This window comes from Hylobates moloch, unplaced genomic scaffold (assembly GCF_009828535.3).
Source record: "Hylobates moloch isolate HMO894 unplaced genomic scaffold, HMol_V3 SCAFFOLD_6, whole genome shotgun sequence".
Taxonomy (NCBI): Eukaryota; Metazoa; Chordata; class Mammalia; order Primates; family Hylobatidae; genus Hylobates; species Hylobates moloch.
The window spans coordinates 135,824,271-135,842,129 of record NW_026652281.1 but is presented as its reverse complement, the minus strand read 5'-3'; the positions used below and the strand labels follow the sequence as shown (position 1 = coordinate 135,842,129).

Here is a 17,859-nt window from a genome sequence, read left to right as displayed (position 1 = left end):
GGCCCAGATGAAAAGTACCTTGGAACGTGCTGAGTGTTAATCAGCATATCTCTAGACTGCCACATTAAGAAGCAAAGCCCCCAGTAGAAATTTCATTCCAAAAATATAGTGATAAAGTATACATGTATAAATCTAAACCTGTTTACATAGGCTGATATTTATTTCAGAAGATATAACTTGGGCATCTTCAAGAATCAAGTGCACAATTTATTTCAAAACCATTCTAGAGCAGTGCCATCCTATAGAACATTCTGCAATGATAAAAAAAATTCCCTGTTCACCATGTCCAATGCAGTAGGCAATAGTCGCCTATGGCTATGAAACGCTCAGTGTGGCTATTGAGGCTCAGAAAGGGAATCTAAAATGTCGTTTAGTTTAAATTTAAATAGCCAGGCATTTGGCTTCTGTATTGGACAGTGCAGTTCTAGAAAGTAAAGGTGTAATTATAACAGATATCATGAAATTCTAAACGTATCTTTTCCTTCATATTCTCATCATCTGTTTCTCTGGGCAGGGGAGTGGAGAAGGGGAGAAAGAAGGAAAGGGTGGTTGTGTCCAAAGGTAAAATCATTTTTAATGTTTATCTGTCTCAAATTTAGGCTGTAGTTTATTGACAAAATTTAGGAAGGTTGAAGATTTGGCAGGCCTATCTGTCCCCTTGCCTGTGTGAATGTGTCAGCACCTCATTAATCATGTGGTAAACTATAAAGGCCCTTTTCCATCCTACCATGGGCCTATTTTTAAAGGACACTTCAGTATCCCTTTTGCATCTCACAGTGGTTTTTTTTTTTTTAATTTACAAGTCGCTCTGTGGATTAATTTTAGCATATGTTTTATTTAAATATATCCTGAATATTTCCAAATTGAAATGGGAGAAATTGTTTTGTGGTAGGGAAGTTGTGCTGTGAGTTTTTGAGGAACATATTAGCTGCTCATTTTCTAGAAATTAAAAGTATGAAGATTCTCTGTATTATCTTTTTTCCAATTTTGATTGGCATTTCAGCCAAATGATTCTATCACACATGTGGCCCTGGTGGTTCTTCTCTTGCCAAGAAAAGAAAAACATATGGGGTATAGTTTTTTTTTTTCCTTAACCGTTTTTGACATTTTTGTTCAATGTAGGATTAGATGACAGTGTCTTTGAAAGATACTGAATATTTTAAGCCTTAAGTTTGTAGAGCTTGTGTCTTACAGGTGCATGGTGAATTGTCATTGTTTTTTTTTTTCCTCCTAAGACAGACATCTAGAATAACCACTTTCTGTATTTCCTGACACTGAAAACAGATACGGTTTGGGATTCCTTTTATAGTTTCTTCAGCTAACGACTCCAGTGACCGCTCAATTGTGGTCTCATAGTAAATCAAAATTTCTTTGAAAGACCCAGCTCTGTTATGTAATTGTAAGTCCTAAGAAGCCGTCTCTCTAAAAAGAAAAGTGAATTTCTGTTGTCTTAAATAATAATTGACTTTGCCACTGCATATGATAGTTTTTGAAGGCAAAATAGTAGACCGTTTTCTTCTCTTCTTCTTTCTTTTAAATTAACCTGTAAACATACAAGCTGTGTTTACACATAAGGCTGTGTCAGATCTGGTTGGTCAATCATGAATAAAGAGAAGAACCACTCTGCAAACTTCTGCATCAAACTTACATGTCATCCCCCAAATGACTTGTTCTAGATGGAATTTGGGGTTTCACAGTGGCTAAGGAGAATACTCTGATTCCCTGATTGAACTCTCAACTGTTTCCTATGCATTTTAATAAAGTAGATTTAGAAAACAAAATCAACCTTATGCTACTAGCATGGGTGATGTGTTCATAGCCTGCAATTCGTGGGCCTCTTTGAGGCTCTGGGAAAGGAAATTCATCGTATTTTGCCAGGATGCACTTAGGTCAAAGAGGAGGACAGTGGAACTTTTAAGTACGGAAAGACTGGTGGGGACTGGCGTCCAAGCTGACAATTCACAGGCATAGGCCAGGGCCCAGCGTTTTCCCCTCTGCCCAACTTAGCTGATGAAACATGTTGCACAAGACTCTTCAGAAGTCGATGCCCCCTTCAGCCAACTTGGAGAAAAGGCTTCCTCAGAAACTTAGGCCTCGGTCTGGTCTGTGCCAACCCTTGTAAAGCGGTTCACCTCTTCAGAGGCTAATGCCTCTCAAAACCAAGAACAATTAAAGCAAGAGTCTTTCCAAGCAACTGGGGAATTGAGCAAAATAAATCAGAAATCCTCAGCCTTCACTCTGGAGGCTCGCCTCATTATGAGAGCAGATCTATTAGCCCTCTTGCCATTGTCTTTCATTTCTCAAGTGAGGTGATTCTAATTAAATTAATCTGCATGTCAATCTATCGGTGATCAATCAAAGAGCCTGAGGTTTCCCCTATGCTGCAGGGTGCTTGCGGCTGACAGGGGCTGATAATGGAGGAAGAAATAAACTGTCGAGCAAAGTTAATTAGTCAACATAATAGGTGGATTAAACGGGAGCGGGCTGATTGCTGTTTCCCGTGTCAAAGCATGAGGTGGGAGCTGAAGCTGCAATTACAGACAATTATTATATTTGGTTGTAAGAGGTCGCATGAATAAACATATCTCTGTGGGTTTCAGTTTTAATCCCTTTCCCCATTTAATATAAGGAGAAGTGTAGGTCATTTCTTCTCATTGTTTTAGTCAAAGTTCTCTGAGACAACATCTTTGCCTGTGTCTCTTCTGGCAAACTGGGTTCACAGTCACTTTATGAGATGGTTTCAGTGTCTAAATTATGCCTTGGGCCAGTCCCACCAGTTTTTTGTTTTTTTTTTTTTTTAATTTGAAACAGATCTAAGACCCTTAATTAGCAGGAATTTTTGGGGATGGGGTGATGGTGATAGCAGTGAGGGGGACTTTGGTCTGATGAACCAAACTAATGTAGAAAGAAAAAAGTACAAGAAATCTCAAAAAGACACCCAGGAGAGAAAAAATGCATCCCAGCTCTTACTGAAATCTTTTTCATTTCTCTATCCTCTTAACCCTGACACAGTGGGGAGAAATATTTTAAAGATTCAAAAGATTTTTATTTGCATGATCAACTGTGATACCTGCTTCAGTGTCTAAACTGAAGGGTAATTTAGGTGAAACACAACCACCCTTGTGTAAAAAAATATGCTAATAAAGATCCTCTTGTTAAAATTACAGTTAACAGTGTACCTTCTGCTGTATAACTATAAACTGTGCAATTTTACTTAAAACTGCATCAAAAGCGTTCCATGCCAAAGACCCACTCATCAATAGCTCCTCTTGTTAGACTTGTACAGCATAAGCACCAGTTATTATGTGAAATAGCTATGCAATTTTCTTCAGCTCCCAGCTGTTATTTATTTAACTTGAGTTTATTACCCACCACGCTTTTATATTAAAATGTTCATTCACTTCTTTCTTATGTCTCCAGGTCGTGGTGTCTACGACAGTCAATGTGGATGGCCATGTCCTGGCAGTCTCTGATAACATGTTTGTCCATAATAATTCCAAGCATGGGCGGAGGGCTCGGAGGCTTGACCCCTCGGAAGGTACGCCCTCTTATCTGGAACATGGTAGGCGAATCATTTTCATTGGTTGGCATTGCTACTTTAACTGTGAATATATTTGGTTTCTTTCTTCCATTCCACCACATGTTCTATTCTGTTTCAAATTTCAAAAGTCTTTTTGAATAAGATTGATTCTCCAGGGTTTTTTCTCTTCAGCATATGATGCCAAATATTTAAAGACAGGAAAATATCTCTGAGGCCCACCTTTCTTGTGGGACCACTCTCTACTCTGGAAATGGCTAATATTGCCTCCTTTCAGGTTGAGAGAAAGAAGGAGGCCTGGGCCACTGCTTTATTCTAAGCTCCCACTGGATTACAAAATAAGGAAAGGCCAATCCAAGGGAAAAATAAGGAAAGGCCACACAATTTGGTATCACTAAAATTGTGATATATTTGACATGTTTATAATTGACCATTGAGGTTTTATAATGAACCCATCCTCTTTACCATCCTCCTGGTGTATCTCAGTGACTACCTGTTGAACTTCATTTGGAGATCAGGTTCAATGTTGAGGTTGGAGGTGCTTTCTGAATATGAAGCCCAGACCAAATGTCCCTCCTGTGCCCTGTACCTAACTCTCACCTCTTCACCATGTGATAGAACTTGCTATCTGTAAGTAGACTTTGGTAGGGAGAAATCCCATTTGTCTTGAGAATTATGGCTAATCAGTGGTGCCTTTGAGAGGACTGAAGGAAATCAGATAAAAATTTGAATCAAGGAAAGTGAATGCCACTCAGAAGAACCATGGGTTGGGTTAGGGGCATGCCTGAATTTTTCAGTGCTGCATGTGTGTGTAATGTATCCACTCTTCCTCCTCTCCACTCATCCATCCATCCATTCATCTATCCATCCATCTGTCTATCCAGCCATCCATCCATCCATCCATCCATCCATCCATCCATCCATCCATCCACCATCCATCCATCCATCCATCCATCCATCCATCCATCCATCCATCCATCCATCCAAGAATGAGTGACTGAGGCTCTGCTGGATACCAGTCACCATATTAGACTTTCTTCAATTGCTTCAGACTCTCAACCCATTTCCCTCACTTCCCTTTCCAGTTTGCTAGGGTCAGCAAGATTCTTTTCAGAACACTACCACACAAATTATTACCTGATTGCCTGTTTTTTTCCATGGGCCAGGAGTTGCCCATAATTCACAAGGTAGAAAACTCCCTTCTCTGCCAGCATCCCAATTTAATAAACACATCACTCTCATCATTTTTGCCTGGCTTTTCCCCCTGTGCTTATGGAACACACGAACTGTACTTTTTATTAATTAGCCAGGTGTAATGCTCTTAGAAGGGATTCTTCACCACATCCAGTTTTACAGTCTTTTTAAAGTAAACCATCATCTTTCAAAAGCTGCTTCTTTATGGTTTCATTAGTGCTGAGATGGAAGGATATTACATTTTGCAGGAGGCCATTTCAAACACCTGCTCATGATTACATTCCTAGTTCCATTTCTGTACTTAAAATTATTCTGATCCTCACTTTACAGTAATGTTGTCTTTATAATACCCTTGGAGTCACTTAAGGCATTGTGTGACTAGAGGTGTTTAGGTGAAAGGAGGAGGAAAAAATTAGGGAAATACTCAGTGGGCATGATTTGGAGAGTGCTGCTTAAGGAGTGAAGTTACATTTTTGACTGTGGGTGGTTAGTTGCAATAGGTACTGCCCAATCTGGTGACAGACTTGACTGTCAGTTTGAAATCTGGGTTCACACTTTCAAAATATGCTCAGGCCACACCCAGCTCCTATTTCTGCTCTTGGGAAGCCAGTGAGAAAGCTCCTGACACCACGCAAATTATCCCTCCAACAAAAACCCAAAGCAAACATAGAATGTAGCCTGCTCTAAAGGATCCCTCTAGGCAATGAGGATCAGTAACATTATTTTGCAGCATGATAAAGGACTGGGTCTTGAAATAGGTACCAGGAACCCCAAATTCAATCTTTAGTTTCACTCTGGCCTCTATTTGACCTTGGACAAGTCGCTTTAGCTTTTAGGATCCTTGATTTCTTCGTTGTTAAAATGAAGGTGATGATCTGTAGGAGAGTTAAAAAAAAAAAAAAAATCTGTGCTTTGGGTGGGGGCAGGTAATGTAGATAGGGAAGTGGGCTGGGTGGAGGCTGAGAAGACAGGCAAGTACATGCTCTGGTGCCCCTCGGCCCCAGCCAGTTGTTGCTAAGGGGAATGAGAGCCCAAGTGGGGCCAGATGTTCCAGTTTGGCAACAATTAATTTTTAATTGTTGGTAACTAATTACAAAATTTTTGGACACTGAAGGGAAGAGAGGGGGAAAACAAAGCCACTTAGGAAGAATGCAGCCACAGGCCAGCAGTTTGAGACCTCTGGATCAACACAGCTCTAAGCTTCCTCCCAGCTCAGATATTCCCTCTTCTAAGAGTATTAATATTTCAGTTGAGATATCATATTATTCTAAGTTTTAAAGTCAGCATTTTATTCACCTGCTTCAGTTTGTGAGTCCACAGATGGCCATATTACTATAAGATATTATTCAAAAAATGGTGAGATTTCACTGTGTATAAGTGGTTGGCCATCCTTGGGGACATAGGTATGTCCTATTTCCTTCAGCAAGGGGCTTTGCCTTCACCTAAGCCTTATTTCACTTCTCTCCAGTGGAAAGAAAGGGTAGACATGTTCAAATTCTTAGTAATGACAATAACATAGAAATCTGCTTCTCTGCAGAGTGAGTCAACCAACCACACAAAACCACCCACTCATTTAGACACTTCAGGCTGACACATAAATATCTACTCAGCAAAGGATGACTATTGAAGTCTTTCATTGGTAATGTGTGGGAGTGGACCTAGATGCTAATTCATGTTGATGTAAGGGTAATACTTTATTTTGCTGTTGAAAAGTCCTATTTCAAAATGCTCTGTTTAAAAGACTTCGAGAATCACACACCCTCATCCCTCTGTCTCTCCGCTCCCAGCCCCCACCGCCTTCAAACAGCTACCACATGGTGAGACCGCAAAGCATGTTCTCCTCTTGTGACCTGTGGGAACCTATGTTCTCCCCCATTCTGGACTTTTTACCATCTAATTTACAGGTAGCCTGAATTATTTTGGGCTATTCTGCAAATCTCTATTTATATCCTGCTTGTCAGACCGTTGGAGGAAGTTTCCTTTTGTGGCTCACCTTTCTGCATGTAAGTAGAGACAGAGATCGTGCTTTACATTCATGCATGGGCTTTCTTATGTGACCCAGGGACTCGCAAACCCCTGTGCTCTGATAAATGACCCTGTAAATCAAGTATGAGAGTTGACAAAGGCAAATTTATTTCATAGACTCTTGCATGGTCCAAAGATAGTGAATTCTGGCATGCTATAGATCGTGGAAAATGGTCTTCCCCCGTACTTTCTCTTCATTCATAAATACCAAGATTTTCTTTGGCTGGATATTTATGGGACCATTTAGCCTAGTGTGGTTTCTTCTTTAAGCAATAGCTTTATGGAAGATGTACAGTTGTGGAGAGAGGCAGCCTCAAAATGTAACTGCTCTCTCAGTTCCAATTTTTGAAAAAGCGTGGGCTCGGGATGAAAGGAGCTGAGTGGCTGCCACAAGGCTATGTTCAGCGCTACCCTGTGTACTTGCCTTGTCTTCCAGTCATTTGGGCAAGTTCATGAAGACTGTGTTCTGGGGAGTCACTGAGGGGCCTGAGGAGTGTTGCTATTGGCATTGTTGTTCCCCTGAGTTCCAGGTTGTGTTTACTTGAATTCAAGGCCAACTGTGGCATCAGTTTCTCTGTTCCTTCCCCCTGTGGCAAAATGCGGTGCCCTCACAACCCTGTGGTGCACAGCCCCTGTCAGCTTGCATGCGCTAACACTTTATTATCGAATGATCTAATATGCAACAAGGCAAAGTGCCCGTGCTCATCATTCTGACATAGAATGCCGGGAGAAGTGACTAAATTACTTTATGTACCATTAGCGCTTGCAGCTATGGTGAACTCACCGGCAGCATTTATGCAAATGCCTGTGAATACACTCTAGTGGCTTTGTCAGGAAACCGTCTGACAAGCAGTTTAAATGCTCATTTTTTAAAGGGGATATATGTATTTTTTTATTTTGGTGTGCATGTGTTTTTCTCCGTTCCTCTCTTCTTTTTCTTTCCCTTCTCCCCTTTTTGGGCTTTTGGAGGGCTTGCCTCCCTCATAGTGACTAGAGAAATGTGAGCATGTTCTAGAGCTCACCCACCAGTGGAGCCCTTTCCACGAGTGGGATTAAGTCCCCAATAGGGTGTTCTTTAGATCTAGTTTCTTTTTTTATTGTTTGAATATGTACATCCTTCATATTTATTTGGAAAAAAAATCAATGGAACTATTAGTCAAGAGTTTTTAGAATATAAACATGTTAGTGTTCATGGGGTCCTACTTAGTTTTTTAGATTTAAGATAGATTCTTTAAAACATACTCACTTTTTAAAAATGGAAAATGATTGAAATTTAGCTTTTGTGGGCATCAGATACAAATCAATTAAATTTCCCTTCAAAGTTATAAGAAAGACTGCAACATAAAACATAAATGTGCCAAGATCTCAAGATAAATAAAAACAATAGTGGAGTTTGGTCACACTCAAAATACTTTGAAGAATAAAGACTGATGATAGACTCACTGGGCCCACCTCCTGGCTGTAATTATAGCTTTGGAGAAATAGAGTCAGGTATTCACCACCACCAGTGAATTCTGACCTTTTGGTTGTAGTGTCACATTACAACTGTCCCTGACAATATGGTGGTGTTCTTGATCTTTAGCATATGACCTTCTATAATCCTTTTGATCCAGACAGAGGCAGTTTTTGCTTCTGTCAGTTGCCCCTGGGTGTCCAGTACCATTGACTTCCTGTGACCAGCTGCATTTAAATGTGTTTTTCGTTTGTTTGGTTTTGTTTGTTTGTTTGTTTGTTTTTATGTTTTTACGGAAATGTGGAGAAAGATGGTTTGAGCTTGGAGAGACTACCCCAAATTGAGCCTGTCTCTTTTCCCTTCTGTATAATATGGTCCTAACAAGAGGATAGATGGAGGATTAGGCTCTCTGGCTGAAGTGGCCCTGGGAAGGTCACTTTGCTTCTGTGGGCCTCAGTTTTGTATGTCCGGTGAGAGCCAGGTGGAGTCCTCTCTAGGCTTCCTTTTAGCATGTACTATTTTATGGTGCTCTGAACTGAAGCTATTGGCACATGACTTTCTGCAGGAGGTGACTTTGGAGAAATAGGGCTTCCTGGGAACAGAGAAACCCACTGGCATTTTCTAATAGAATCCTTCCTTTGGATCTCCAGCCAAGGGATAAGGTGTCAATAAGGTGGACTTGAAATCGCTCATTCATACTAAGCATGCACTACATGCCAGACATTAAGCTAGGTGCAGTAGGATAATGCAGACTCAGTCCTTGTCTTCACAGAATATATGATGTGAATAGCAAGGAGAGGTACTAAGCAAAGTGTATGACAGTGTAAATAGCGAGGAGAGGTACTAAGCAAAATTAGAATGGTGCATCAAAGGCGGACCACAAAAGTGAGGAGAGTAATGAAGTGTCAGGGAAGCCTTGTTTGAGGAAATCTCATTTATGCCAAAACCAAAGAGATGAGTAGGTTTTTACTAGGTGTCTTAGTCTGTTTTCTGTTGCTTTAACAGACTGGGTAATTTTTGAGGAAAGGAGTTTATGTCTTACGGTTCTGGAGGCTGAGAAGTCCAAGGGCATGATGCCAGCACTGGTGAGGGCTTCCAGGCTGCATCATCCCATTGTGGAAAGGTGGAAAGGCAAGCAAGTGTGGGTGAAGAGAGCTCACTTTTATAACTACCCCACTCCCACAATAATGGAATTAGTCTGTTCAGGAAGGTAGAGCTCCCATGACCTAATCACTTCTTAAAGGTCCTACCTCTTAATACTGTTGAATCTGCAATTACATTTCAACATGAATTTTGGTAGGGACATTGAACCATTCATCTATTCAAACCATACCACTAGGCAAAAGGGACAAAAAAAATTGCCAGGTATAGGAAACTGTGTGCAAGGGTTGTTTTGCTTAGGTGAATTCCAGGAACAAAAGGAGACTGAGAGGGCTCCTGTTGCTCCCAGGCAAGGGAGGAGTGGCAGGAGATGAGACTAGAGTGGCAGTGAGGGCTACATCACGCAGGCCAAAGTGGGCTGGTCAGGCCATGGTCTCGGTGGCAATTGCGAAGTGGGGAGGAGGTCAAGCAGGGCTTTGATGAACTCCGTTGCAATTACGTGGGCTCCTCAGATCCCGTGAAAGCCCAGGGCAAGATTGCTCAGAACTGCTTATAACTTTGCTCTTCGCTGCTGGACTTTGGAAACTCACCAGGGAGTTGGCTGTGCTTTGGAGCTGTCCCCCTAATTACTCCTTATTGTATCATTAGTGCATGTGTTCTTTATAGAAAGTCAAACATTTTAAGAGTCCTTTTTCCTTTTTGTTTTTCAGATGGCTTTGTATTATTGATTTACTTTTTCGTAAGTGGCTTAGAAAGATTGTACCTTTTGACATCTTTTTAAATTTGTAGAGACCCTCCCTTTTCATGGTCTTTAGAGTAGAGGACTGCTGCATTATTTGACCCATTAAAATGTATATTACCCCACCAAAACTTAATGAGTGAAAATAAACTAAAACAACAGAGAAAAATATACCCTCCCAAATTTCTCTCTCCCCTCCCACCAGGGGCAATGCCTGAGCCACAGCTCACACTGAGTGAAGTCATTGAAGGATGGAAGATCATTTCTTTCACTCTTTCTCATTTTACAGAGACCCAGAGAGTGGATATAATCTGCTCAAACTGAAACATAGCTTGTTTCTGTCAAAATCCTTTCAGTACTCTTTGTACTTGTCCATGTGCATTTCAGGGTTTGCATAGTTTCCTGGTCGCTGGATAAACATGCCAGGGGATTTGGGGTCCACCCCAATGCCTGTGCATTTCATATTGGCTTAGCCTTGCCTCCAGTCTTTGTGGGATTCCCAGGATGCTGAGAAGAATGTCTGTAAAATAAATCCAACTTCTTGACAGAAATGTACATTCAAGGGCAGATGATGGATGATGCATAGCTTCCCACACAGCCAACAGCCCTTCTGTGGCTAGTTTTGGTGCAGAATCCCAGCCAAGCCCACTAAGGCAAGATCATCTTGGTGAATGGCCCAGGCTAAGTAGAAAAATATTGGTGTCATCTTTTGTGACTGAGGGTGGCATGTTACAATTTACCAATTGATTTTCCTACTTGAAAAAAGAAGACAGGTGCCAGAGCAGAACATTGGGGCTAAGAATATCCAGATGTGTCATAAAATAGAGCACTGGGACCTCAGATTTTCAGGTATCAAATCAGGGCTTTTACTTTGAGCAGTTGAGAAGGTGCCTTTTGTCTTTCCTTGAAATAGAAAGGATGTGGTAAGTGGTCAAGATAATGCACAAGGATGTTAGTGAAGACTGATTTCCAGTGTATTCCCTGAGTAATTCATAAAGCAGGTAACACCAGAAATCCTAACACTGGGGATATGGTAGCCAGCAGGATCTCAGCATCGGACAGATTGGAGAGTTCATGAGCAGGTGATCTATGTTCTGCTCATTTGACCATGGCACCACCAATAGCACTGATAACAAAGGAGAAATAGTGCTCAGAATTTTTGCCATGCTTGACAGTAACCAGACCAGGTAAAAATATTTATTATTCTATTATTATTTACTACCACTACTGTTGTTTTTTTTTTAACTATTAGCATTTATGGATCATTTACTATATATGCCAGCACCATGGTAACTATTTTACTTATCATCTCATCAGGTCTTCCAACGAATCTCATGATATATAATAATTATTATCCCCATTTTACAGATGAGAATACTGAGGTTTAGAAAGAGTCAGTAACTTACTCAAAGCTGCAGAGCTAATTAGAATTGGACCTGGAATTTGACCTTAGGTCTGCCTAATAACAGTGCTAAGAATAATAACAATAAACATTCCCTGAGCCCTACTATGACAGGCACAGAGTGCTATAGGTACCCTGTTGTAAAGATGGGAAAACCAAGGCTAAAGAGAGGGTCAATAACTAGCCTAAAGTCACACAGCAATTAAGTAGTAGACCCAGGTTTCAAACCCAGGAAGCTTGATGCTGAAGTCTGCACTCTCATCTACTGCTCTGGTCCATTACAGTATGAGAAATTCCTTCCATCCCCTATCCTATTGTTCTTATTTTTTTCTTAACACAAGCAAGGCAATTGTGCTGGTATCTTAAATAGACTTTTCAAAAGTTAGCCCAGAGCATACCTTTTTTAAAAAATGGGGCACATCACGTATATTTAGTTTTTCCCGTGGCTGGGACACATTCTGCTAGTCAAATTTTAAAAAATGCTGATTTTATTCGATGACTAGTGCATTTTCTATGGAGCTGGCAAGATAATAAGGATGCTGGTAATATTTTATTTATTTGCAAGAATGTTCTAACTCATCTCCCTAGAAATCATTTGTTGACCATATGGGCTCTCTGGCACGTGTACAAGGTGTGGAGGAAGGAGTCCATGAGAAAATGATGAGATGATGAGTTAAGCAACCGTTAGGATACTGAAGAGTTTGTAAACCTCATGCTAGAAATAACATGGGAAACCAATTTGGATATAGGGAGGCTAGTTTCTTATATGAATTTCTTGACAAACCTGTAAACTGTGGGAAATTTCCAGTATTTGGTTGGTTGAGCTAATAAATGAGTGAGTCACACCTTACTTATTTTAATAAGCACAAACTGTGGCGTGTTGCATGTTGTAGGGGAGATTTGGCGGGGAAAGATTGTTGCTTTCTACTTATATTTTGGCCAGAAATGACAGGACTTTATTTAAAAACTTTTTTTTTTTTTGAGACAGGGCCTTGCTCTGTTGCCCAGGCTATGAAGTGCAGTGGTGCAATCATAGCTCACTTTAGCCTCAAACTCCTGCACTCAAGCTATCCTCTCACCTCAGCTTCCCAAGTAGCTGGGACTACAGGTGCACTCCACCACATCAGGCTAATTATTTTGATTTTGTAGAGACAGGGGTCACTATGTTGCCCAGGCTGGTCTTGAATGCCCGGGCTTAAGCAATTACATCCCCTTGGTCTCCCAAAGTGCTGGCATTACAGGTATGAGCCAGCCTGGTCAGAACTTTTTTAAGCCTAATTTTTCTTGTCTTATATTTGGTTACAAAAGCATCATAATTCCAATTGCATTGATTTGCCTAATTGATTGTTTCAAACCAAGCTGTCTCTATACTTACCTGTCACAGGAGTTTACCTCACTTGAGAATTTCAGAGGCTTCAAATGATGTTTATGGGCAAGTGAAAGCTTTGATGTGCTGTTCATAAACCCTTCTTAAGATGAGATATTTAGAAGCAGTGGCCAGGGGTTGATTTTGAAATATTTTTGTTTGACCATTTTCAGTTATATATGCAGAAATAAATTAAAACCAAGCTCTGCCACTACCTTACTACATGACTTTGAGTATGTACTTTGATTTCTCTGGGCCTCTGTTTCCTCATCAATTAAGGTGGGTCTTGGAAGAGCCCTTCAAGCTCTGATGATTTGTTTTTTGAACCCAGCTAATTCTGTGAGAGGTTCTTCTATCTCTTGAGGGGCTACACACCTGCAGCCTTGGAAAAGTGGCTACCAAAATGCCCAGGTGAACAGACCCAATTTCCCTCCACCTTGGCCATCTCTGCAGGAGGTTAACAGTTGGTTCTAGGAGGCCCGGAAAAGCCATAGAAATGTGGCATACATAGCCATTGTGCCTTAGGTAGCTCTCACCCTGCATTCTTCTCCCTGGATTTCTTCAGCTGGAACGGTATTGTGTACAAGCGGCTTGATGGTTTGCAGTGAGCTTTCAGACCACTATTTCCCATGCAGTAGGTGAGATAATTTTAGAAAATGGAGGAAAAACATTAAAACACTTTTAATGGCTATGTGTTTATGTTAATGCATAAACAAAACAATAACTCCAACTTCAAAATCATGATCTCACAGCTATTATTGCTTAGGGCAAGACTAAAGTTGAAGAAAAAGTTGACTAAACAAACATAGCAGCTGAATACTATTAAGTAAATAATAGTGTAAGTGGTGCAGGGATAGAGGAAAATCAGGACTGAAGTTTGGGAAATGCTGTTAGAGAGGGCTGTAAGGGTTGGGGGAAGTAATAATTCTTTCAAGTCACCAGGAAACAGTGTAGGACCCTGGGAAACATTCTTTTTTTGAGTCAAATCATTTTTAAAAGAAAGTCCTTTAGGCTCAGTTTACCATTCGAATAGACTTAAATATCCTAACAGGATTTAAAAAAATAAAACTCCCAAGCTGCTGTTTTTTTTATTTTTAAGCAAGTAGAGTCTGCATGTCAGAGAGCAGAAATTAGTTTGCAAAGAGGACTTGCATCAAGAGAGAAAATCAGCCAGGGTCCACCCAGGCAGCACATTATGATAATATATACGGAACCAGCTGGACACTGAGCAAGGCTGACATTGTGTTGTCAAGGGCAGGATCGCCCATCAATTTCTGAGCTAGAATTTGAGTTCAAATGACAGAAAGAGCAGCAACTGTGTTGAAACTGATGCATGGGGGAGGGGCAGGCAGGCAGGAACCACCGGGCCTAAAGGCAGGAAGTCCTGGTACCTCCGGAAGGGGGTGGCTCTGTTTTCTCATCTGGCTGCTACCCTTCCTTCTAACCTTAACATCTGTCAGCAAGATCCACCTGGGTCCTTGCATGATTAGAGCCCACTAAAGGGGGAGCTTACTGGTGCTAATTTTAACCCCCAAGAGAATGGAGTGCCTGCTGCTGAAATGGGGGCTAGGTTGACCCAGGAAATAGGACTCCACATAGCCACCAGTTGTCAACCTAAGAAGCCCATCGTGGGTGTAGTGGCAATGGTTCATAACTTTTGGAAGAATTCTTAACTTTTCAGCTACTCTGTTTAGTTCCTTAACATCTTAATAACACCAGTGATTCCTCTTTAGTTCGTTTACTTATTCAATCATTCATCTATTTAACACTAACACATGTTTATTGACTGATTGCCAATTATATCGGACAATAAGGCTACAGAGGTGATAAGGCAGGGACAGTTGTTAGCATTATGACGTAGACTGTCACGTGAGTGTAAGTATTTATGTGCCGATATTAGACAAATAATGGCACATGGAATGATTTAAACTGCAATGATGGTTAAGTGCTATAAGGTACAAATACAGACTCCTAAGAGAGCTTAAAACTGGGAGACTCAGCCAAGTCTGAAGAATCAGGGAAATTTTTAAAATTTTAAATGAGAATGAACAGGAGAGGGGAAAGCATATTCAAAATTCCATGTGGGGATAAAACATTAGAAGCTGTAGGGAGGGCAAATAGGGAAGGTAGGTTAAGTCTGAGATCCATTTTTGAGAAACAAAACTTGGAAAATTTCCGTAGGTTGTTTACTCTTTGACTTTGAGATGTGGTTCCATTGCAGTTCCTTAATCATGGGTTAACAGAACTCATCGTCCATAAAATGGTAGCATTTAGAGCAGTGTTTTGGGTGATCATGGCCTTACTGTTACGATAGCGGTTGTTAAGTACTTTCTCTGCATCAAGTTCAGTGCTGAGCACTTTGTATGATCTCTTTTAATGCTCTTAACAGCCATGGGAGGGCACTAGTATTATTAGTTTTACTTAACACATTTGGGAAACTGAGGCCATGCTTTAAGGATTTGGTCGTGGCCAAAGTTAGGTTTTCATCTGCAGCTTTTGGATCTCCAAGTAGCTGACACAAGGGGTCCTCACCACGGTTTTTTCTTATTGTTTAGTCAGTGCTAATCTCCCCTCCACATTGGACTTCAGACATAGAGCGAAATTCTCCTGCTATTTGACCATGTAATATAATACCTGCTTCAATTGAAACAAATTGACGACATTACTCAAAGGCAAATTGAAAAGCCAGATCTATGCTAAATCCCAAGGGTAAGTTAGTTGGCATGTGCAGTGATATATGGGAAGGTGCTTTTCTGGGTTAAGATAAAAAGTCCTGGTATCACGTCACACTATCAGGCACCCCATCTCAAACTCCCTGTGCCAGCCCTGCAACTTGAAATACTCAGTGGACAGAAATGATACTTTATAGAAATTAGGTGGTCATCATTCTTATCAGATGAATATGATGCCATCAGCATGATTTTAGCATCCTCAGAAAAAAGAGATTTACCTGGAGGGACACAAGAGAAAATCTGAGGCATGGATTGCAGGACTGTGGCTTTTCTGCCGGCCTGCCGTGTGCAAGTTGGCTGGGAGATGACCTAGTAATTAAAATCCTGCTAAAACGTATGCTGCTGGTCAGTTATAACAGAAGCACTAACATGGGTAACCAGAGAAAGAAAAGAAAAGCGAAACACAAAAGTAACACTCTTGAGCCCACAGGGTGCAGAAATAGATCTGAATGGACTGAGTGCATATCTGAACACTAAGCACGAAAGCAGAACCCAAGTACTAATATATTTTTATCCCAATCTGTGAAATTAATCAATATTTTATATGCGAACATATGTTCCTGTGTTGCTGGCTTATTTAATTGACAGTTGCAATCAGCAGGACACCAGTTGTTCAAACCCACATTTTTCATCCACAGTTCTGGGGAGAAATGCAGCAGGGGACCCAGGGAACAGGGACACAGACGGTGTCAGATTTGAGGCCTCTTCTCAACCCTTCAGTTTCTTTCATTGACCTTGGGGCAAAGTAATAAAAATTTCAAGATGGTGCATATATTGAATATGAACAGAGAGCAATGTACTGGGGCTGCTATTTAGAAGAATGATAATTAAAATGAACATAGTTGATACAAATTGAGATCTTTAATTCTTCATTATTTTTTATCTATTTCTCTTTTGAACATAGCTGGAGAAGCCAACAGATACTGAGCACCTACTGTGTGCTGGGCCTGAGGCAAATGCTGTTGGGTGTATTATCTGTGGGCTGGTGGGTGAGAGGGATATATCCCAGCCAGTTCCAATGTATTGGATCATTTCTTGATAGAGGAAGAAAATATATCTTTGGTCTTTCTTTGCCAAAATCTTCTGTCGGAATCATCAAACCAGCTGTGCTTTTCCAGTAACTATTATGTGCAACAAATCTATAAAGTCAAACCTCATATTCCTCTACCTTTTAGCTTTGGCAGAATCCTAGAAACTCTCCTTGATTTGGTTAGCTAACGGCCTGTGGAATCCAATCTTTGCTGTTTAAAAGAAAAAGAAAGTTGGGGGAAAGTGTTATTAAGGTACTATTTTAGAATAGTCTATTTGTTAGTCAGTAAATTGTTATTATTTTCATGATACGTGCAACATTCTATAGTGAAGACCATTGGAATGGACAATGTCCAGATTAAAAATGAAAGTTAAAAGGGACTGCCTGATACTTTAAAAATGTTTCTCATAGTGTTGCTATCATTTGTATTAGATGTTCAGACTCTGTGTGTTTTTAGCAGCCCAACATGTAACAATAGAAAAGCTTCTAAGCCTGGAAGTTTGGCAGTATTTTCAATGTTCCTGTGTTTAAATTGGCACCTGTGCTATTATATTAGGATGCCATTTTCTGAACTTGGAAATAGAAGAAGGTGGAGAGAGCTTTTACTATAATTCATATGCGGGTCTGAGTCTTACGGGGAAAATAACTTTACTTGGAAATAGACTAGTAATATTCTGTAAAGTTAATAAATATCCACCCTCTATCTTGGGGATAAGAAATTGCACAACTTAAGATTTTATGGGACTTTGGCTGTATTTGTATGACTGAAGTGAATATTTTAGCCAAACTGAACAGAAATTTCAGATAAACACCAAAGTTGAAGCGTAGTTTGGGTGTTTTAAATATTTGACTATATCAATCAACTTGGATTCTCAAAGTCTCAAGTCCAGTTGAATCCCTGAGATTCAGCTATGTCGTTTGTAAAGTGGAATGAGGAATATGGTCTGCTTGCCTAGTGCTCAAGGTTGATATTAAGAATAATTAAGATAATGTATGGTAAAGCCCTTTAAAAACTTAACAATGCTAGTTAATTGTCAGGTATGGGTTGAGTGCAGAGTACTGTCTATCCAGTTCGTAAATGAATGAGGTCCCTGTCTGCAACGGATGCATTGACTAGTTGGGGTGATTTGCCTATGTATATACCTGCCCAGCTGTATATATAAACACATGCATATATCAAGATAAGAGTTCAAGGAAAAGTGCAGTAAATAATAAATGGGAAAGATAGGAAGAGTTCGCTAAAGGGTTAGTGTTTTGTAGACTGGGATAGAAAGAGACA

At 40.4% G+C, this 17,859-nt stretch overlaps 1 protein-coding gene across 6 annotated transcripts in view; it reads left to right on the top strand.

Moving 5' to 3' along the window:
* EBF1 (EBF transcription factor 1) overlaps positions 1–17,859 on the top strand; it is a 403,345-nt gene that overhangs the window by 271,035 nt on the left and 114,451 nt on the right. For 4 of the 6 annotated variants that reach the window (XM_032158511.2, XM_032158510.2, XM_032158509.2 and 1 more), the window contains exon 8: positions 3,421–3,562. In XM_032158511.2, the coding sequence (XP_032014402.1) occupies positions 3,421–3,562 (142 nt within the window). The remainder of the gene's footprint in view (positions 1–3,420; positions 3,563–17,859) is intronic. The other 2 variants (XM_058440091.1, XM_058440090.1) reach the window with 1 other exon arrangement.